Source organism: Mustela putorius, unplaced genomic scaffold (assembly GCF_011764305.1).
Source record: "Mustela putorius furo isolate JIRA1106 unplaced genomic scaffold, ASM1176430v1.1 tig00003898_pilon_pilon_pilon, whole genome shotgun sequence".
Lineage (NCBI taxonomy): Eukaryota > Metazoa > Chordata > Mammalia > Carnivora > Mustelidae > Mustela > Mustela putorius.
The window spans coordinates 19,953,727-19,976,900 of NW_025422047.1; the positions used below are offsets into that span (position 1 = coordinate 19,953,727).

At 39.5% G+C, this 23,174-nt stretch overlaps 1 non-coding gene and 2 gene segments (V, D, J or C); 2 read left to right on the top strand and 1 right to left on the bottom strand.

The window, feature by feature from the left end:
• Nucleotides 1–1,835: 1,835 nt before the first annotated feature.
• On the bottom strand, nucleotides 1,836–1,941 carry LOC123388375. The gene has a single exon (XR_006602931.1). It is a non-coding gene; the product is annotated as a U6 spliceosomal RNA (small nuclear RNA).
• A 271-nt stretch (nucleotides 1,942–2,212) lies between these two features.
• On the top strand, nucleotides 2,213–3,207 carry LOC101680371. The segment is given in 2 exon segments: nucleotides 2,213–2,369; nucleotides 2,556–3,207. Coding segments are annotated over 2 exon segments (405 nt in total).
• A 5,690-nt stretch (nucleotides 3,208–8,897) lies between these two features.
• Nucleotides 8,898–9,457, top strand: LOC123388363. The segment is given in 2 exon segments: nucleotides 8,898–9,010; nucleotides 9,135–9,457. Coding segments are annotated over 2 exon segments (369 nt in total).
• Nucleotides 9,458–23,174: the final 13,717 nt, after the last annotated feature.

Sequence of the window (23,174 nt, forward strand, 5' to 3'; positions counted from 1 at the left end):
CCCAGGGGTACAGGTCTGTGAATCGCCAGGTTTACACATTTCACAGCACTCCCCATAGCACATACCCTCCCCAATGTCCATAACCCCACCCCCCTCTCTCAACCCCCCTCCCCCCAGCAACCCTCAGTTTGTTTTGTGAGATTAAGAGTCACTTATGTGTTTTGTCTCCCTCCTAATCCCATCTTGTTTCATTTATTCTCCTCCTCCCCCCCTTAACCCCCCATGTTGCTTCTCCACTTCCTCATATCAGGGAGATCATATGATAGTTGTCTTTCTCTGCTTGACTTATTTCGCCAAGCATGATATCCTCTAGTTCCATCCACGTCGTCGCAAAATGGCAAGATTTCATTTCTTTTGATGGCTGCATAGTATTTCCATTGTGTATATATACCACATCTTCTTGATCCATTCATCTGTTGATGGACATCTAGGTTCTTTCCATAGTTTGTCTATTGTGGACATTGCTGCTATAAACATTCGGGTGCATGTGCCCCTTCAGATCACTACGTTTGTATCTTTAGGGTAAATACCCAGTAGTGCAATTGCTGGGTCATAGGGTAGTTCTATTTTCAACATCTTGAGGAACGTCCATGCTGTTTTCCAGAGTGGTTGCACCAGCTTGCATTCCCACCAACAGTGTAGGAGGGTTCCTCTTTCTCCGCATCCTCGCCAGCATTTGTCATTTCCTGACTTGTTGATTTTAGCCATTCTGACTGGTGTGAGATGATATCTCATTGTGGTTTTGATTTGTATTTCCCTGATGCCAAGTGATGTGGAGTACTTCAATGCTCTTTTTTTTAAGGATTTTATTTTTTTGAGAAAGAGCGTGCATGAGCACAAGCAGTGGGGGAGGGCAAATAGAGAGGGAGAAACTTCCCACTTAGCAGGGAGCAGGAGGCATGGTTCAATCCCAGGACACTGAGACCATATCCTGAGTTGAACTCAGAAGCTTAACTGACCGAGCCACCCAGGCGCCTCTCTAATACTCTTTAAAATTTTTAGTAAAGACATCCCAAAGGGCAGAAAGCCATAGACACAAATAGAAATATGAGAAAAGCTATTAGCAGACAGTGACACCAACCAATTTTAGGAAATAAGATATATATGGAGAAAGGGAAACTGGCATGAAAGACTAGATAAGAAGAAACCTGGGCCTACTGTGGAAGCACCTCAGTATGTGTTGTGCCCTCTGAAAAGGGTCATAGAAAAAGAAGCACCACATGTTTTTTAGATAATTGAGGAAGATGGCATTTCCCATGTTGGTACATGTGTGTGCACAGATGTGGTTGTGTGCATGTGTGTTGAGGGTATTGGAGGAGAGAAGGTATATAAGAAGGTTGAGTGGTCACACTGGGTGCTCAGAACTGAGCATGAACAAAAACATGGGAGGTTATTGTGTTCAAATGAAGTAAGGGAAAAAAAATAAATTCAAAGGATTGATAACCTAATGACCAAATTCTGGTGTCTATTCTGGCCTTTCTGATCAGAGCTGAGCTGTGGAAACTAAACAGTGAGGAGAAGACCTCGGTGACAGGATCTATTGCCTGAGGGCAGCAGCCTGAACTCTTCAGCAAGAGTGATTAGATATTTCTGCTTTTGGCTCCAACATAGGCATCTGAACAGACATGAGTAGTGAGGAGGAACACTGATATAACAATAGGTACATTGAAAGAGCTATAGTGAATGTCTAAACACTGCCTTCTTATAAAGTGATTTATCTCTACCTTGGGTGAATGATGAATCATGTAGGGTAGACATACAAGATTCTTTACATTTTTTTCATCATGATTCTTGCATTTTCATTGCTTCAATAATTCATATATGTAGTATTTAAAAAAATTATGGAATGCTTCATGAATTTGCATGTCATTCTTGCCACACAGGCCATGCTAATTTTCTCTGTATCATTCTAATTTTAGTATATGTGCTCCCAAAGTGAGCCTTATCTGTCATGTTTTCAATAAGTGCCACCCACCCACTTTATCGCAGATGTGATGAATGAACATCACAGTTAGTTAAACCATCAATCCTCAAATCCTCATTTCAATATAAATTTTACTCGTGTCTATTTTCAGATGTAAGGTTTTCAATTAAAGTTGCTTAATACAAAAGAATTTTGGGTAGTGAGACTCTCACTGGGACATAGAGAAGTGTAACATGACCCACACACTTGCTATACCAGGAAGCCCCTATTTCCTGTTCTGGGGCCACAGCAGCACATAACCAGCAATCCTTCCCTCACCCTGTCAGGATCCCCTCACAGTGCTGAGCCCTGAAGCTGAAGAAGAAGACATTTTCCCTCTTGTGGGAAAACTCAAACATGTTGCTCTCCAACCTTCTCAAGGTGGTCATGACTTCCGTGTGGCTAGGTAAGGATGGTCCCTGTGGGAACGTGTCTTCTCTATGACCTAAAATCAGGAGAGATAGGCAGGATCTGGCGGGAACCTTGGGAAGAAGGGATGACAGTGTGTAAAATAGAAGTTCTTTGTGCCACATCACGTATTCCAGAAGTCTCTGATTCTGTGTTTGTTTGTTGTTATTGTTTTTTTCTTCAGGATCCAGTATTGCCCAGAAGATAACTCAAGCCCAACCAGCAATGTTAGTGCAGGAGAAGGGGACTGTCACTCTGGAATGCACATATAACACCAATGAACCAAGTTATAGTCTTTTATGGTACAAGCAGCCCAGCAGTGGGGAAATGGTTTTCCTTATTCGTCAGGATTCTTACAACCAGCAAAATGCCACCGAAGGTCGCTACTCACTGAATTTTCAGAAGACAGGAAATTTCATCCAACTTGTCATCTCATCTTCACAGCTGGAGGACTCTGCAGTGTATTTCTGTGCACTGAGGGAGGCCACAGTGAGGGGAGTGATGGAGGGAGGTATACACAAACCCCAGGGCTCTTGTTGATGCTTCCCCTGTGTTGAGCCAAAGGCAGGGAGAAATTGTCATCCCAGACAGGAAGTGGCACAGGTACAGGAGTAGAGGGAGAAATTCACTCTAAGAAAATACCACTCTGGATAAGAGTTATCTGCATCAAACACTTCCTAATCCCTGAAAATTTGTGTTGAAATTGTTTTTTGAAGACTAGTCATGAAAAATAATTTTATTTAGCTAGATTTAGCTAGAAGAATTGGCTAAGGAAATTTAGAAACATTTGACTCAAAAATCAGTAATAATGTGTGCAAATTGTTGGATTTTTCAGTACATATTTACTTGTTCAGTACATATTTATTGAGTATATATTATGTTACAGGCATCTCTTGAATAAGAAGGTCGTGAATGTTTCTGTGATTTTCCTTTTTTTGTTTTATATCCTGATATTTTATGCCATTTAATGATTTAGTTTAAAATTAGGTTTGTTTGCCATGAGTTATCGTATTCACATTTAGTTTCTAATGAGCCTGCTCTGTAAGGTAGTTTGTACTAGTGTTTCATTCCATCTTACTAACACCTCTAGCATAGATGTGCTCAGTTTGCATAATGGAGGTTTAGTGCATCTCCCCAGATTGATCCACAAATGATCATAATTAGGGGACTCTTAGGAGGACACAGTGAAGGAGCAGAGTGTGAATTTTCCCCTTTATCTGTTCCTGCCCTTCACTTCAACACTTCTTCAAAAGTACTTCTTGTGCTCAGTTTGCACACCTCTGAGCCCTCCTTGTTTGAACAGTGCTCTACTCTCCAAAATCCTCATTCTCTCCATTATCCTCCTTCTATCTCTAACCCTATTTGCCCAGTGCCTTAAAATTCAGATGGTAATGGATGGTTGATAATTAGTTGTACATTCTAACACCCTCTTATATTTGCTATAAAGGCAGATGAGTAAACTAGAAATCTTAACTAGAATCTCTTCAAATGTTTTTAATTGCAAAACTTTTACGATTTTAACATATATTTTTTACCATTTAAAAAATTTTGAGTGTACATTTCAGTGGTATTAAATACATTTACATTGTTGTTCAACTAGCAATACCATCCATTTCCAGAGTTCTTTCCTCTTGAAAAATTAAATATTTTGCACTCATTAAACAATCACTCTCCATTACTTCATTCCTCCAGTCCTTGAGAACTTTTTCTTTCCATGAGTTTGACTACTTTAAGTACCTCATAGAAGTGGAATTATGCAGTCCAAATGCCCTACCACTGAGCTGTACCCCCTCTAGAAGTGGAATTATGCAATGCTGGTAATTTTGTGACATTTTATTTGATATAATGTCTCAACATTCACCTCTGTTGCAGTGTGTGTGAGGATTTCTTTCCATTTTAAGGTTGAATAATATTCCAGTGTATGTACATAGCACATTTTGTTTATGTACATCTATTTGTGGATGGACTTTAAGGTTGTGTCCACCTTTTGGTAGAAATAGGAGTCCATAAACATTTCGATATTGTGGGTATATAGCCAAATTCTTGCCATTTTTGAGTAGAATCTTAAAGTTGAATGTGGAGGTGTTCTTAGAAAATATATTGTAAGCCCTAAGGAGTGACTGTGGAAGCAGCTGAAACGTCAACGGCATTCCAGCTCTCGAAATATTGAAGGCAATAGTCCAGTAGGAGTAGGATAAGATCCCCAGGGGCAGAGCATAAGTTAGGAGGTATGAAAGAAATTCCACCCTCAGCCCCCCCTTTTCTGCACCTGGCGATTGCTAGCCCAAACATTCGGCTCCTCCCTTACCCCATGACTGGCTGTGTTCCTACATGTAGGGGGCAGTACAAACCTGCTTCAAGTATCTGCCATCCCATTTTAATCCTTTCCCATGTTTTGAGGAGTCTTTTTTTTTTTAATTAAATGGAATACTATGCAGCCATCAAAAGAAATGAAATTCTTGCCATTTGCGACAACATGGACGGAACTAGAGCGTATCATGCTTAGCGAAGTAAGTCAAGCAGAGAAAGACAACTATCATATGATCTCCCCCTGATATGAGGAAGTGGTGATGCAACATGGGGGCTTAAGTGGGTAGGAGAAGAATCAGTGAAACAAGATGGGATTGGGAGGGAGACAAACCATAAGTGACTCTTAATCTCACAAAACAAACTGAGGGTTGCTGGGGGGGAGCGGGGGTTGGGAGAAGGGGGTGGGATTATGGACATTGGGGAGGGTATGTGCTTTGGTGAGTGCTGTGAAGTGTGTAAACCTGGCGATTCACAGACCTGTACCCCTGGGGATAAAAATATATGTTTATAAAAAATAAAAATTAAAAACAAAACAAAACAAATAAAGCTATGTGCAGGATTCAGCTGCTGCTGCTCTCCCTTGCAAAGGCAGTGCTGCATGACTTCTCAGACTGGTGTCTGAGAACTTTATTTCAGTGCATGATGACAGTTGAACTTCTGGGATTATAAGGCCATTCTATTTCACAATTTTTTCAGAAACATTTATACTTATTAATCAGAACAACAATGTTCTAGACTGGCCTTATCACAAACAAGTTTTCAAGGAACAGAGAAAGAGAGTGATCACTAGTCATGAATGGAGCTCTAGTGTATCAGTGACTCACAAAACCCTAAAAGAGTTTGTCAATCTTGCTTCAGGGCATTGCTTAAATCAGGTGTCTAATATTTTGGTCTGGATGGAATGGTGAAGCCACTAGCCACTGGTTAGTTTCCTGAATATAAGTTTTGGGTACCCATTGTTCTATGTTTTCTTTCCTCTTTTTGGTGAAAGAGTTAAACTTGTCATTATTTAATTCTTCTTTATTAGTTTTCATTTGCATAAATAAAGATCCTGCTAAGGTGTGACTTAAAATATTTCAAAGGCTGGGAAGAAGTCATTTTACTACCATATAGTCTCTCTCTCTCTCAATTTTTCTCTGATGACAATCAAAGTAGCAAAAACAGGGAACAGGTTTTTGCTATCATTGAGCTCTGTGTTCTAAACTATTAGCTCTGCCATGAAACTTCCTCCTGATCATTTTGAGCTTTGTTTCATTATTTATAAAATGGAAAAAAGTGTGATATCTTTTTAAATATTTTGTTGTGACAAATTTGACAGCTATGTATCCAAAGACTTTGACAAATAACTTTGATGAGCAATTTAGGAGGGATCTTGACAAAGTCCTGATCTAAACCTGAGAGAAAGTCCCAGTGAATTAGATAGAATGGAAGGGAATCCTCACCTTTAAAAAGGGCTCCACAAAAAGTTTGCATCAAATGTCATACTTGATGGTGAAAGCTTAAATGTTTCTCCTTAATTTGGGATGTAAGGAAAGAATTTTCGTTTTCACGTATGTCTAATATTGAAGTAGATGTTCCAGCCAATGCAATAAGACACGTGGAAGAAACAAGAGCCATACAGTTTGGAAAGGAAGACGTGAACTTGTCTTTATTAATAGGCAGCATAATTGTCTGAGCAGAAAATGCAAGGGACTCTACAAAATAGCTACTAGAACAAATTGGTTTCCGAAGCTAATTGTATACGTACCATATGACCCAGCCATTGTACGCCCATATATGGAGAGCAGAAAAAATGAAAGCATATGTCTATAAAAAAGTCTTATACACATATATTCACAGCAACTCTATTTGTAAGAGCCCCTCTGGGACTAATGGGATATGGTCAACAACAGGTGAATAGACAAATTGTTTTTTACGCACATGATGGGATACACCACAGCAACAGAAAGAAACAAACTCTTGATAATTATGGTCAATGAAAAAAATATATCAAAATATTATGTTGAAAAAAGAAGCCATACAGAAGAGTACAATACAGAATTTCTACAAAATTAAAAATATGCAGACAAATTCATGCAGAAATATTACCTAGAAATGGGGGGGGGGGAGTGTTGAGAGAAAGATTACAAAGAGACATGAGGGAACAGTTGGGGTGATGCATATGTTCATTATCTCAACTGTGTTGAGGGCCTCATATGTCAAAATCTTATAGAACTTTTCACTTCAAATTGGCACAGTTTATTTTTTTTACAAAAAAATTACCCATTATTAAAGCCATTAAAACATCCAAATTTACTAGGCATATCTTCCCTCAATGCTGTACAATTCTTTTGTGTGAACCAAAAGGCAAAAAATATTTCTCTTGTACATTTTCAGTGGCCTAGAAATATGTTTTTTTTTTACTAGGAGTTATAGGTAATGACTTTCCGCAACCATGTGCTAGACTGCTTATTTTCAATCCAGCATCATTCCAACTTATTTGGTATTCTGTCTACATGTCTGAATACAAGTTTTCAGCTACTTGTCCCAAATTTCTTTTTTAACATAGATTTTAGGCAGTTTCTGATAATGTGATTAGAAGGTGGAAGGGAAGAGAAGGGACATGTGAACCCAAGAAATATCCAGACCTGAATTTCTTATTTCACTCTGCATCTGGAAAACTTCCCATGTTAGCTCTGGACTCATGAAGTTCTTTGATCTGATTGTGTGGAGAGTAGCGTCTAGGAAACAGCTTGAACTAAGCTTCCCATCTCTGTTTCTAGAGATAAATGTGTTTATAGGGCTTTACAGAACATGTGTTCCTTTCCAGAACTTTATGCTGATAATTCAGATTTCTTAGCTCATGAGGAAAATTTTTTTGATTAGCATTTGGCAACAGAATGTGGTAGATAGGTGGTAATAGAATGCATCCTTGAGGCTAAAACCTGTTAAGGGTATACAGCATTAGTGAGGCCCCCTGGGTGGCTCAGTCAGTTTTTAAGCATCTGCCTTTGGGTCAGGTCATGATCTGAGTCCTGGGATGGAGCCCCATGTTGGGAATCCCTGCTCAGCAGAGAGTCTGCTTATCCCTCTGCCCCACTCTCCCTGCCAGCTTGTGCTCTCTCTCTCTCTCTCTCAAATAAATAAATCAAATATTTTTCTTTAAAAAAAGGAGTATAACATTAGTATTTGTTACCTGATTCACATACACTATTCATCTCATGCTAGAGTCAACGAAACTGTGAGAGTATAAGATAAGAATCTCAGATCAGTCAATTAAGCATCCAGCCCTTGGTTTGGCTCAAGTAGTTATCTCAGTTTTGTGAGGTTGATCCTCATGTTAGACTCTGTGCTCAGCCTGGGGAGTGTTTTCCCTCTCCCTCCGCCCCTCTGCCCATCCCTTGCTCTCATACTCTCAAACATAAAAAAAAAATAAATCTTTAAAAAAAGAAGAATCTCGCATCATTCTATAGGTATTTGACAACGTCATTTGTGATCTCTCTTCTGAATACAATTGATATTTTCCATTTGTTTATGATTCTGAAAATAAATATTTGACTATTAAAATGGTTACCTATAAAATAGTGTGACTTTTATTCTGAAAAACATATATTAAAAAGATAGTATTCCTTAAATTGCTAATTTTTATGACCAAGTAATACAGTGTTTCAGGTAAAGGGCGCTTTTTGTTCATTTTTTTTAAATTTTAACATATATTTTAGGGAGTGCTTTAAAAAAAATGATAGTCACTGTTCTAAATATTGAGAGCACAGTGCCAAAACAAAACAGACACAAACGAATACAGAATCACTCAGCAAAGACTTGACTTCTAATTACTTTTTCCATACTCAACTCAAACCCCATTTCTGGCAGTCAGTGGGTTTGGGGCTGGTCCACATGGACCCATGAGTATATGAAGTACTATAGTAAGATGCTTTAAAAGAGTTTTGTTACCCTCCCAGCTACAGAGATTCTCTGGGATGCTGTGTTAAAGAATTTCCATATCAGGCAGTGTCCTAAGAACAAAACAGACCTGAGAGGTCAGGATTGCTATTGTTCAGACTTCCAAGGGCCACTTGAAGACTGACATGTGCCTCATCAAGTCAGGGATGAAACAGATGGCTGACTTGGGGAGGATTCTGGCCAACATGCACACATTTCAGTCCCTGTCCACCAGAGGGTGCAGCTTCCTACCACAATCACATTTCCTGTGTGAAATGTGGGCTTCCACTGATCATTTCTCTGTCACTCCAACATTTCTTCATGGTAAGAATGAAGAACATTATTTAGGTGACACACCAGAGATGAAGTGTTCTCCAGGCTTCGTGACTGTGGTACTCTTAATGCTTGGTAAGTAAAATGTCTCCTAAAATTTGGGATTCTTTCTTCCATTGTGTCAGCAAATTGTTTAACTGTCATTTCTCCAAGAGCTTTATGCACAAGGTGACACAATTCTCTTTTCTTTTTCCTCAGGGACAAACACATGGAGACTCGGTGACTCAGACAGAGGGCCAAGTGACCCTCTCAGAAGAGGCTTCCCTGACCATAAACTGTACTTTTTCAACATCATGGTCCCCCACTCTTTTCTGGTATGTCCAGTATCCAGGAGAAGGTCTAGAGCTCCTCCTGAAAGCCTTGAGGGACAAGGAGAAGGGAAGCAACAAAGGATTTGAAGCCACCTACAACAAAGATTCCAAATCCTTCCACTTGGAGAAAGGCTCAGTGCAAGCCTCAGATGCAGCTGTGTACTACTGTGCCATGTACGACACAGTGATGGGGACTGTTAGGGGGAGCTGAGCACAAACTTCTGAAGCAGAAACAGGGGCCTGGATGCTGAGCGTCTCTGACTGGTCCATTCTGGTTTCAGCACTGTCCCTCAGTGTGTGGTTGGAAACAAAAATCATACAAACAACTAGAGCACAGGAACCAGAAGTAACATTCCCCAACCCCCAGCTGTTCCTTAGTGACATTGAGAACAGCTTGATGCCAAGAGTTTCCTCAGCAGAGCCAGAGCATAAGTAATTTCAAGGTAGAATCACATAACAATGAAGTGGTCTCTTGCTCATCCTTGCAGTGAAACATCCAGCCCCACAAGTTGTTCAGGGCACCCTGGTGGGTGTTGCTGTGTGTCTATGACACTTTTAGAGACACACAATGTGCCTGAGAAGGTGGCCTCTGCCCAGTGTCTTCCTGACAGAGTGTGGCAGGAGAGGTGATGGGAGAGCTTCAGCCCCATACCAGGTTTTAGTAGAGAAAGAAGGGAAGGGAACAAAGGAGGAGAAACACGTGTACCTGAGCAAGGAAAAGAGAGACCAGGAACCTCTGCCCTGCTTTTTTTCTAGTAAATCAGATGGGAGACACAGGCTGATATTCAACATGAAGGGGGTAGGTTAGAAACAGAATTGAGGAGTTGGCTCATATCTAAATCACCCATTGTGTCCTTTCCTTTTATTCTCGGCAAGTACATGGATCATTAACCTTCTAACAAGTAGGCTTTGAGTGAAGTGGTTTTTCAGTGCCAAAGAAAGTTGCACCATACATACTCGTCTCTATACCCCTGAAGCCCTGTTAAAAAAGTGGTAAGGAAATTATAAAGAGAATAGACAAAAAATGACAGTGGACAGTGATGTTAGAAAAAACTTTAGAGGGTGAGGTGTATGCAAACTTGCTCAGCAGACCAAGTAAAAAAGAAACCAAGGAGAACTTAGGAGAGAAGCATCTCAATGTACGGTGTATCCTTGGAATGGGTTAGGAATAGGAGGCATCAATTACATTTTAATAATTATGGCAAGTACTGTGTGTGTGTGTGTGTGTGTGTGTGTGTGTGTGTGTGTGTGTGTTGGGGACATTTGGAAGATCTTAGGAGGACTGAAGAGAAAATATGTGAGTAATAGACAACCCAGGCTATTTTACAGAGCCTATATAATAAGCAGTGATCACGTTTTCAAAAAACCCTGCAAAAGATGGAAGGTAGTCATTAAGAACTGAATAACTGCACATAAAAAGTCCAAAGGTCAAGGAGCACCTGGGTGGTTCAGTCAGATGAGCCTCTGCCTTTGGCGCAGGTTATGATCTCAGGGTCCTGGGATGGAAGCAGGTATGGGGCTCCCTGCTCCTCAGGGAGCCGGCTTCTCCCTTTCCCTCTGCCCTTCCCCCTGCTCATGCTCCTGCACTTGGGTATGCATGTTCTGTCTCTCTCTCAAATAAATAAATAAAATCTTTAAAAAATGAGAAAGGCAAAATAATTAAAACAGAAAAATATAATGATTAATTATTCACTTCAGAAAAAATAAAATACTACTCAGGAAAGGCACATACTCATAACAGTCCGTATGTTTCAACCAAATTGTCTTCTAGATAAGTTTTAGTAATATGTATTGCTAATAATGGTGATTGGGCAGAAAAACATATTACACCTTTGTGTATTACTGAGATTTTCAACTTTTGTTTGTCAGTTAGGCTTCCTTTATTATTAATAGTTTCTTTAATTTATGTATGTGATGGAATTTCATCTCGTGTATTTAAAAGCTGTTTACATTTTTTCTGTACAAATTGTCCACATATATATCTGCCTATTTCCGGTTATGTTACTGTCTTTTAAATAAACAATATTTTAAGGAACATTGCCTGTGTTTAAGAAAATTGTAATATGACTGTCATATATATGTGCCTTTTTAAAAAATGTCTATTATTATCCTCTTGACTTTCCAGGGTTTTCTTGCTACCCAGAATTTTTAAAAATAGTATATAGTACTTGGTACACTAAAAAAAAGAATATTAAGCTACCTGATTATTTTTTACATCCATTACTTATCTTTTTTCATATGTAAATTCATCTCTCAGAGAATTAGCATATGATTCCCCAGTAAAGACAGAATGTCAATTTTCTTTAGCATATCAACTGTATAAAAAAATAATAATAAAATTGTTCTTAAAATCCCCTGAAAATAGTAAATAGTAAATTTAATGAATTTTTAATGGATTCTGAGTCATTGCATGCTACTTAATAATCCTCAGCACTCTAAAATGTAACTTTTTTTTTTTTTTTTTTTAAAAATTAACTTATAATGTATTTTTAGCCCCAGGGGTACAGGTCTGTGAATCGCCAGGTTTACACACTTCACAGCACTCACCATAGTACATACCCTCCCCCAATGTCCATAACCCAACCACCCTCTACCTCCCCCATGCCACCCTCAGCAACCAACAGTTTGTTTCCTGAGATCAAGAGAGTCTCTTTATGGTTTATCTCCCTCCCTATCCCATCTTGTTTCATAAAATGGTAACATTTTATCTCATTTTTTTCTTTAGTTTCTCCCAAATTATTTTATTTTTTTAAATCTCTCACTTGGATGTGTGAGTATAAGATGTAAGCTTGAGGTTCAAGGCTTTCTCTTTCCCTTAATTTTGTTTGTTTACTTTGAAGCAACTAACCAGGCTCAACATCCACTCTTGAATGACTAATTATTCTTCATTGATATTAAATGTTTCTCTTTTGGGGTTTTTTTTCCACTTATAAATTTTTTCCTTATTAAGGTTTTCAACATAGCCAACGGGTGTTTTCATCCAAAATTATACTTGAATATTTTGGTGCTTCCAATAGCTTACTGAATATGTAAAGAATATATATGTCCATTCAGCCTGGAGCCCCATTCTAGAACTTAATACAGAGAAGATGTTGTGAATGGAAGCAATGCCATTAGAGAAGGAGGGAGAGGTGAACCCAGCCCATGACTTGACAAGATGTGTAGTGAGAGATCCTTTCAGGCCATGTGAACCAATCACTGGTTCTTCTGACTCTGCCAGTCATTTTGGATTGAAAAGACCCAAAGTACCTGATGCTATGCTCACAAACGATTCACCCAAGAATGGGAAGTAGACAGCCAAGTTTGAAGAATAAGTACAACTTTGTAGCTCTTGTGTCCTTCTTTAAGCAGAGGAATTAAATAACCAAGACTTGGTTTTGGAGTTCAGAAGAGTCCCAGCTACTTGAAATGCTTTGAAAGCTGATGCTGCCTCAGTGTTTTGGATCCTGTCACTGTTTTGCAGGAAATTTCCTAACTTTTCTTCTATTACTGTATATGCTTCTTGATGAAGTTTATGAAAATCCATTGTAGTAACGATCATTGCCTCTCTTGAGGGTGCTGTTCAAAGTACATTTTATTTCAAAAACAGAGTGCGTTTTATTTTAAGCAGAATGAGTATGGAATGTTCTATTGTCTGAGACTCTCTCTTTCTCCCTCTATCCTCTCCTCTCTTTCCTCAGCTTTCTCCCTCCCGAGTTTGTTGGACCGATTCTGTGTTTTAGTTCTTCCTTGAAGTGAGTTTCTCTGAGGGATCAACCATTTCTTGGGGCTACAATATCTTCACCCATCGATACTTTTTTATTAAAAATCATTTTTACTGTGAAATCCAACAAATTTCACAAAAGTAGACAACACAAACACACCATCTGTATTACTTAGGGGTATACAAATTTAAGACTAATTTTTTTGAATATGAAATTTCTTCATTAATTTTTAAAATTACTTTCTGTATTAGGGTTCTCCAGAGAGACAGAATCAATAATATCAACAGAGTGTGTGTGTGAGGCTGTGTGTGTAAAGAGAGAGACAGACACAGAGAGACAGAGATTTTAGGAATTGGTTCATGTGATTGTGGAGACTGGCAAGTCAATTCTATAGGGCAGGTGGGCAGGCTAGAGACCCAGGGAAGAGTTGATGTTGTAGCTTGTGTCCAAAAGCAGTCTGGAGGCAGAATTCCTTCTACCTCCAGGACCTCTCATTTTTTTCATAAGATCTTCAACTGGTAGGATGAGACCCACTCATGTTATAGAGAGTAATCTGCCTTACTCAGTCTATTGACTTAAATATTAATCTCATCTAGAAAATATCTTCACGGGTGCCTTGGTGTCTCAGCTGGTAAAACATACTGTCTCGGTTGGTTAAACATATGACTCTTGCTTTCAGCTCCGGTCATGATCTCGAGGTCGTCGGATGGAGCGCCATGTGGTGTGGAGCCTGCTTGGGATTCCCTTTCTCCCTCTCCTTCTGCCTACAGCTCTTGAAACAGAACAAAACAAAACAAAAATGAAAAAACATTCATAGTGACTTCTAAACTGATGTTGGAAAATATCTGCATGACCTAGTCAAGTAGACACATGAAATTAACCATCACACCTTCTTTACCTCCAATAATTCTATATCTAAAGCCTAGTTTGTTTTCTATGCATTCAGTATGCCAAGTTTTTTTTTAAATAAGGGTTTGCATGGTCTATTTCTTTCCATCTTTTGCATTCAGCCACTGTGTGTACTATATCTCAAACTTGCAATGAAACCTCATATATATACACCCTCAACTATTCATTGAAAAAAAATAGAAGCAATAAGAAGAGAATTTTCACAAGCTTCTAAACTCACAATTTACCAGTATCTATGCTCAAATATTCTGCCTTTCCTCTTACTAGATTGTAATTCCATGAGAGCAGTCTTTGCTTATTCTCAACATGTACAAGCATACCTGACAAACAGTAGGTCTACAAAAAAATTGTTGAATTACAAATGAGTAATAAAAAATACCACCATCAATACTAGAGCAAAAAAATATCATTAATTCATTCAAGGAAACCTTGTTATGTGCCCATTGTTACAAACTGACGGTATAGTAGAGAATAGAACAGATATCCTAAGGAGTTTATATTTTAGTTAAGGGAATAAACTATTCCCGGCTGTAGGCACTTTATATGCATTTTCTCTTTTGTTTAAAAATTTTTCCAGCTTTTCTGATGTAAAGTTGCCTATATATAGGCATATATATTGTCTAAATTGTCTAAATATAGACAATAAAATTTTCTAAATTGTCCAAATATAGACAATAAAAATTGTCTATATTTAGGGTGTCCCACATAATCTTTTGATGTATGTATACATTATGAAAGGATTACCACAACAAAGCTAATTAACATATCCACTATCTCACATAGTTACTAGTGTGTATGTGTGTGTGTGTGATAAGAACACTTACGGTCTGTCTATTTTCTTAGCGAATTCCAAGTATGCAGTACTATTAACTATACCCTAACTAATATCCTAATATCTCAGATATTAGGTCTTCAGAAATTACTCACCTGGCATGACTGAACCTTTATTTCATCCTTTTACATACATCTCCCCATTTTTCCCCACACCCAAAACACCTTAACACCACCATTCTACTCTCTATTGCTGTGAGTTTAACTTTTTAAGATTCCTCATACAACTTGATTCATGCAATATTTTTCTTTCTGTATTTGGTTTATTTCATTTACTGTGTGTCTTCAGGTACATCCTTGTTGTCACAACTGGCAGGATTTCATCTGTTGGTGGACATGTAGATTGTTCTCCATACCTTGGCTGTTGTGAATAATGCTGCAGTGAACATGGGAGCACAGATATCTTTTTGAGTTACTGATTTCATTTCTTTTGGATTTATACCCAGAAATGGGATAGCTGGATTGTATGGTTGTTCTGCTTTTAACTTTTTGTGGGACTTCCATACTGCTTTCCATAGTGCCTGTACCACCAACAGTGCTCAAGGGCTCCCTGTTTTCTTTCTTTCTTTTTAAAAAAGATTTTATTTATATATTTGACAAAGAGAGAGAGAATACAAGCAGGGAGAGCTACAGGCAGAGGGCAAGGGAGAAGCAGATGCCCCACTGAGTCCCACTTGGGACTCAATCCCAAGACCCTGGGATCACGACCTGAGCTGAAAGCAGACACTTGACTCCCAGTCACCCAGACACCTGGCTCCCTGTTTTCTACATCCTCACCAACATTTGTTATCTCTTGCCTTTTTGGCAATAGCTATTCTAACAGGTGTGAAGTGGTATCTCATGGTGGGTATGATTTGCATTTCCCTGATGATTAGTGATGTTGAGCCCCTTTCTATACACCTGCTGGCCATTTGTATGTCTTCTTTGGAGAAATTTCTATGTAGGTTCTTTGCCCATTTTTAAATAATTTGTTTTATTGTTGTTGAGTTGCTTGCGTTCTTTATATAGTTTGGATGTTAGTTTCTTATCAGATGTGTGGTTCAGAATGATTTTATCTCAGTTAAACAGTGATTTTGTTGTTTATGCAGTAAAACTTAAACTGACCCTGTCCCCTCCCCCCCCCCCCCCGCAGGGGAACTTACTTAAAAGCAAGTCCAGGAAACCAGTAACATGTGGCCCACCAGTCCTTGATAACAGAGCCCAAATACAAGGGTGTGTCAGGTCAAGTGGAGATAACAGAGCCCGAATGCAGGGATGAGTCGGGCCAGGTAGAGACATCCAATCTGTGGGGAGGGCATACTGTCTCCCTAGCTACCAAGGAGAGTGAGCCCTGACTTTTGGGCGCCTTTTGGGCGCCAATTCTGACCAAGGTGATAAGCTCGTTCAAATAGCTACTATGGGGTGAATTGTAATTCAACTGGCCACCTGTGTGTGACCTAGCATGACTGTGCAGGTTTCTCAGTGTGTTGCAATCTCATTGGCCACCTGTGGGTGGCCAGGCTCAACCACATGGCTTTTGCTCTATAAAAGTTAGTCTGTGAGGCTAGGAGTCGCTCACTTTCTCTGTAAGAGGTGGCCCCAAATGGTCGGTTTGATATTTGATGCTTGGCACGAAATAAAGCTTTGCTTGACCTTCACTTTGTATCAGTCTCGCTCCTTTGACCACGGACCTAACAGCAATCCCACTCATTTATTCTTGTTTTTGTTTTCTGTGCCTTTGGGGGTCATATCTTAAAAAAAATAAATAAAAAATAGCTAACTGAGAGGCTTAAGCTCTGACTGTCTTTCAGTGCTCTGTATGAGGTGAGATAGAAACTGGCTCATGGAGGGTGGTTGGAATTACCAAGCATCAGGCCTCCTGCCCTTCCATCCCTTCCTTGTGGGGGTAAAATCTTGGTTCTGCACCTATTCCCAATCTTGCAAACCATACCAGTGGTAGAATGATGCCTTTCCTTTACTTTTGTTCCCAGCTGTCCTAACAGATTGGGCTCTACCTGTGGTTCTCCACTGGTATAAGGCAAAATAGAACCCAGCCCCACAGAGGGGGCCCCGAGAGGCTGGGAAGCCAGGTGTGTGCTTGATTCTTACTCCCCACTCTCCAAACACCTACTTCTCCGCGGAAGAAATCACGGGCCCAGGCAATCGTCTTGGTACTGAGCTAACTTGATGGGGTGGAAGGACATACCTGGGTTCAGTGAAACTGGTCTTCTTACCTGGATCAATGTAGCTATTCTCAGTTTGTGTTCCTCTGAGGTGCTTTTAATTCTTAGCTGGATTCTGAATTTGTCTCCAAGGTACTAATATCATTGTTAAATCAGTGTAGTGGTTCTGTGGGGAGAGATGGTCTGCATCGTGTCTTCTAAATCTTTCCAAAATTGTCAAAGAACTGTTACTACACTTATTCTTAGATAAGAAAGCTGAGGCTTAACTCTTCGATCCAATATCCACTATAGCCAGAATTCAGACTGAAGTGTTCAAACATATATTTTAAGTACTAGTCTACTGTGCTTATACAGACACATCAGGGCTTATATCCTACACTATATTGCAAATGGCAAGGAGAAAACCTGGCAAGAAGGTTAATCAGAGCGGGTCACCTGGGTGGCTCAGTGGGTTAAAACCTCTGCCTTCCACTCAGGTCATGATCTCAGGGTCCTGGGATTGAGCCCCAAATTGGGGGGGGGGTCTCTGCTCAGTAGGGAACTTGCTTCCCCCACCCTCTCTCTGCCTGATTCTCTGCCTACTTGTGATATCTGTCTGTCAAGTAAATAAATAATCTTTTTTTTTTTTTTAAAGAAGAAGAAGAAGATTAATCAGAGCTTTTGAGGAACTGTAGCTACAGCAGCAAGATGGCAGTGTTTTCAACCGCCTTGCCTATAGAAAGACTGTGTGTAGGAGGGGCGTGTTGCCTCTGATTGGCTGATCACAACCCCTGTGAATCCCTTTGTTTAGTGTTTAAAAAATGTTGAATAGATGAGTCAGCTTTTGGGGGCAGCCCTTTGCAGAAGAAGGATGGAGAAGCATCTGAGAACCCTGTTGGTGGTTTTGTGGCTCCATTTTTGTTGTAAGTTAATGCCGAGTTTTAGCCAGGTTGACGCAGGATGTTTAGGGAACATTCTCTTAGGATTTTCAGCAAAAGTGCATTGCATTGGGATAGGATAAGGGAAGAAAATGGGGTCATTATATAGTTTACCTGGGATTCAGTGGAAAGAAGGAAGAGTGGCAGATTAAGAAGCATTCAAATGGTTATTCTATGTCTTAAATCTCACTTTGCTTTCTGGATAGGGGTGAGTGGCAAAGACCAAGTGGAACAGAACCCTCAATCCCTGGTCATCTTGGAGGGGGAGAACTGCACGATTCAATGCATCTATTCAGTGACCCCTTTGGCAGCTTAAGGTGGTACAAGCAGGGCACTGGGAGAGGTCCTGCTTCTCTGATAGTCATGGATAATGATGACGGGCAGAAAGTCCAATGGAAGGTACACAGCGACTCTGGATACAACCTCCAAGCACAGCTCCCTGCACATCAGAGCCATCCAGCTCAGCGATTCAGCCCTCTACATCTGTGCAGTGAGCGCACTGTGTTCCCTGGGCACTTGCAGCCAGTACCCAAATCTGCACCTGCAGGTTGTTAAGGAAGTTTAGGAGGTGAGTGGAGCATTGGTTTTTTTTTTTTTTTATGTCATTTATACTTTCACAAATGAGCTGATACTTCTTTCTTGCATATTATTTTGAACTTAAACTGGGATGTCTACAAAGCATAAAGTTATCTTCATTCAACACATAAATTTAACTGCCACATCTGGCTATTCCCAAAGGTAAGACTGTCATATTGCATTACTGCTGTTGAAGTAAATAATAATTTTGCTTTAAAGGGACAGATCAGCTCTATCTGGTGTCTGGCGATTAGTAGAATGTCAACCAAGTGGAAAAGCAACAAGTTGATGGGGCTGAGGACAATATCTGATAAGCTTCCTTCCCCATGAAAGATTTTAGCCCTCACTTAATGGCTATTCAAGTTCTGAGGAAGTATTCTGTGGGGAGAGATATGCTTTACCAATTTATCCATGCTCCATATCAAGCCACCTTTCCAGATGCACCCCCAACTCATTTATTGCCTTTTACAGCTGCTCCTTCCAAGAACGTCTCTGCTCATACTATTATGCCAACATAATACTGGCAGGCACAGTCACTCTGAGACAGCGGGGCAGCCGTCCCAGGCTCTTCAACTAATAGTATTTTAGAAAATAAACATAAGGGACAGAATGTCTTCACGCTAGAGTCTTAGATTGCACAAATTAGCTACGATGTTCTTTTTTGAGAGACTTTGAGAAATTTAAATATGGTTTGAGAGTTAGATGAGATAAATATTTGTTTTATTTGAAACGTGGATATTAACTGAGAGAAAGAAAGAGAAGAATATATAATAAGATATTTAAAAAGGTAATCTCTGAGTGCTAAGAATAATTTTATTTTTATATCTTTTCTTGTTTTATATCTAATTTTCTATACTTCACAGGTTCTGCTATGTCAAAATAAAAGTCATAAAAAACAAAAACTTGGGACTTCCAGTTTCTTGTTCTGTGTGTAAGGAGCTTTATTTTTTATTTTTAAGATTGCTTGATTGGTTGATTAGTTTATGAGAGACAGACAAGCAGGAAGGGCAGAGGGAGAGGGAGAAGGAATCTCAAGCAGACTCCACAGTGAATGCAGAGCCCAATGTAGGGTTGGACCTCAGAACCCTGATTTCAACACCTGTCTGAAACCAAGAGTCAGATATTGAACCGACTGCACCACCCAGACAACCCTGCACGTAAGGAACTTTAAAGTTACCACTTGTCCTAGCAAGTAAAGAGTTGAACAGGCTGAAAAATTGACAACTGTTCTTGGATATGTAGAGGAGGAGAACACAGGACAAATTGCTGTCCCTTTTGGAGAGACAGACAGTGGAAACATAGTTGCAGCTTATTAGAGCAAAGACTCATGAGCATAAATTGCATGGGGAACAAGAAATCCCAAACTGTAATTGATGAATAGCTGGAGGCTTAGTGTGGACAAGTCTGAGAATTAAAAACTCCAGGGCACACAGTCATAGGGGAACCCCACAATATTGTGAGATTACATCCAGCAGCTCAATCAGGTACCCACAGTATATTTTGGAGAAAAATCCCCTAATGCTCTGCAGAGAGGGGTGGGGGAAGAACTACTTGGAAATGCACTAGAGCAATCTATTCTTCCTTCACAAGGCTTGCCCTCAGAGGAATAGTTAACAGGCACTTAACCTGCTGGGGTCCTATCAGAGCCTAACTAACCTAGGGGAAAGGAAATACCCAACTCTGGCCAGTTTAGCCATCTTGTCCCTCCTAATGAGGGAGAAAGAAATAGAAAAAGAAAACTAGAGAAGTTCAAAATCCAGAAGTACAGGCTTAGTCTTCCACTTCCCTTTAGCAGGACCATGGATGCTTCCCCTCTTCCCATCTCTCACCACCACCTTCCCAAAGGTTTATTTCAACAAATCCTTTTGCCCAGTACATCTTGTCTGGCTATTAAGGAAAATGACATGGCAAACCAAAAAACAAAAAGCACACTTTGGAGAAACATAACAATAAGACATGGCAGAGATGTTGGAATTATAAGACCAGGAGTTTAAGACAACTACAATTAATATGCTAAGCCCTCTAATGGATAAAGCAGACAGCATGCAAAAACAAATGAGCCATTTCAGCAGAGATAGAATCACAAGAAAGAATCAAAAAGAAATGTGAGAGATCAAAAGCACTTAGAATAGAAGCACCTGAAGAAAAAAATCTCTGAACATGATGGTATCTCAACAGAAACATCTAAAATTGAAAAGCAAAGAAAACAAAGATTGGAAAAAAAAAAAAACGGAGTATCCTAAAGACATGTCACAGCTGCAAAAGTTGTAACATATGCCTAAAGGAAATATCAGAAGAAGAAACAAGAACAGTGAGAGGAAAAGAAGAAATAATTGAAACAGTAATGGCTACTTATTTTCCTCATTTAATGTCAGACACAGATTTGGGGAACTCAGAGAACAGCAAGCAGGATAAATGCCAAAAAAAACAAAAACAAATAAATAAATAAACGACACTTAGGCATATCACTATCTACACAGATAGTGATTTCTATCATACATAGAAAATCAAAGGTAACAAATCCCTAAAAAATCCAAGTCAAAAAAAACACCCCTGCCTATAGAGGAACAAATATAGGCATTACATCTGACTTCTTTTAGAAACTACACAAGCAAGAAGAGAGGGAAGTGAAATGTTTAAAGTCTGAGAGAAGGAAAAAAACCCACCAACCTAGAATTCCGTACCCTGTGAAATCTTCTTTCAAAAGTGAATGAGAAATAAAGGCTTTCTCAGACTAACAAAAAATGAGGGGATTTTTTTCTGCTAGACCTGCTTTGCAACAGACACTTAAAGTTCTTTAGAGAGAAGGAAAAGAATATAGGTCAGAAACTGAGACTGACATGAAGCTGTAGGGGCCTGGTTAGCCAGAAGGAGCTATTTGGTTATAAACTTAGATTGACTCCACCCCTCCCAGAGGAACTCACTTGCAAACCCCTATACAGGGGTGGGCCAGGCCAGATGGAGACATCCAGCCAGTGGGGCACACATGTATTTGCTATGGTGAATTGGAATTCAATTGGCCACCTGTATTGCTGACCGAACATGACTGTGCAGTTTTCTCTGTGTGTTGTAATCTCATTGGCCACCTGTGTGTGGGCCGGACTCAATAACCTCTATAAATGTTAGTCTGTGAGGCAGGGGAGTAGTAGTAGTAGTCCTTGGGGGTAGTCGTGGGGAGCATCCGGGTCATGGGAAGCTGCATCGCTGGGAGCAGCGTCCCGGGGAAGGGTTGTCATGGGGTAGCATCATCGTAGAGTCGTCATCGGGTAGCATGGTAGTGTCAGGAGCGTTGTTGTCGGGTAGGGGAGTCGAGAGCAGCGTCATTGAGGTCGGTTTCCTTGTCGTCATCTCCTCTTTGTAAGAGACACCCCGACCGGTTGGTTTGATTTTCTATGCTTGGCGTGAAATAAAGCTTTGTTTGACTTTCGCTTTGTGTTGGTCTCGTTCCTTTGATCACAGACCCTAACAAAAGCAAGGGAAAAAAGACTAAGTGAAGGTAAAATAGAAAGTTTCATTTTCATTTTAGTCATAATTGATCTAACAGACACACATTGATTTTATTTGTTATACAATTATTTATTGAACACACAATAAGTGACAGATGTTTTTGTAGATTTATAATGTAGAGTACTGAACAAAACAGACAAATGAAGATACCAAAAGACCTTCCCTAATGAGGTGTGAATCTAGATTGGTCTATGATGTTTACTTTCTTTTAAAGGAATATACTATTAAATTTATTTTCCAATATATGCATTTTCTTTGCTTGCTTTCTGTAACTGGCATGTTTCATGTGCTGATGAAAGACATAGACTTTGAAATTTGCACTTACTAAATGATGTGATGACAAAATTACTAAACTTAGAGCACCTATATTTCATTATCTATAACAACATATAACCTCATCACATAGTTGTAAGGATTCAATTCAATTAATTAAATTAAAATAATGGCATTAGCAGAAAATGATTTTTCAACTAATGTTTATTTGTGGACATAGATGGAATGAGACAGTGAAGATAATTTAAGAAAAAAATAACAAAAAATATCAAATATAAACTAAGGCTTAGGTTTCCATCATTCTACTATTGATTATGTTATTTTCCTATGGTGATGGCTGGGAGTCTTCCTCTATTTGACATATCCCATCCAATTATCTCAACAGACTGTAATGGCTTTCTTGGGTTTGTTTTTGTTTTTGTTTCATAGGTGTTATGCCCAACAAAATCACAATTTCTTGCTTCTAGTGTATTTTTTTTTTAAGTAGGCTCCATGTCCAGTGTGGAATCCAAAATGGGGCTTGAACTCACAACCCAGAGACCAGGACCTGAGCTGAGATCAAGAGTTGGATGCACAGCTGACTGAGCCACCCAGGCACCCTACTGCTAGTGTATTTAATGTAAATTGTAAGACGGATCCACACGACTTTATGAGCAGGGGTTAGATACAAGATCACTGTACTGAGCTACAGTGTCACTAGGTAGGTTCCTATGCAGGGGCTCATTTAGTAGATTTCTGCACTGAGAAAAGAGAAAAGACCCTCTCTAGGTTTTCCTTGGTGGAGGGATGCCTTTTTTTATTATTCAATTTATAACTTGTACATGATACTTGCTGAAGAATTTTATAAAAGACGAAAGGAAAGAAAACAGTCTAGGGGACAAACAATAGGTGTAGCTCTCCAACTAATCTGCACTTGGTCTTGACATGGTGCTCTTCCCTTATGATCTCTTCAGAGGTCAGGAGTAGCTGAGTGAATATGTGCCCAGGCAAATGGATCTAATTCTGGGACTCTCTCTGCTTCCTGTGACAACTGAAGGATAAATGAGGCT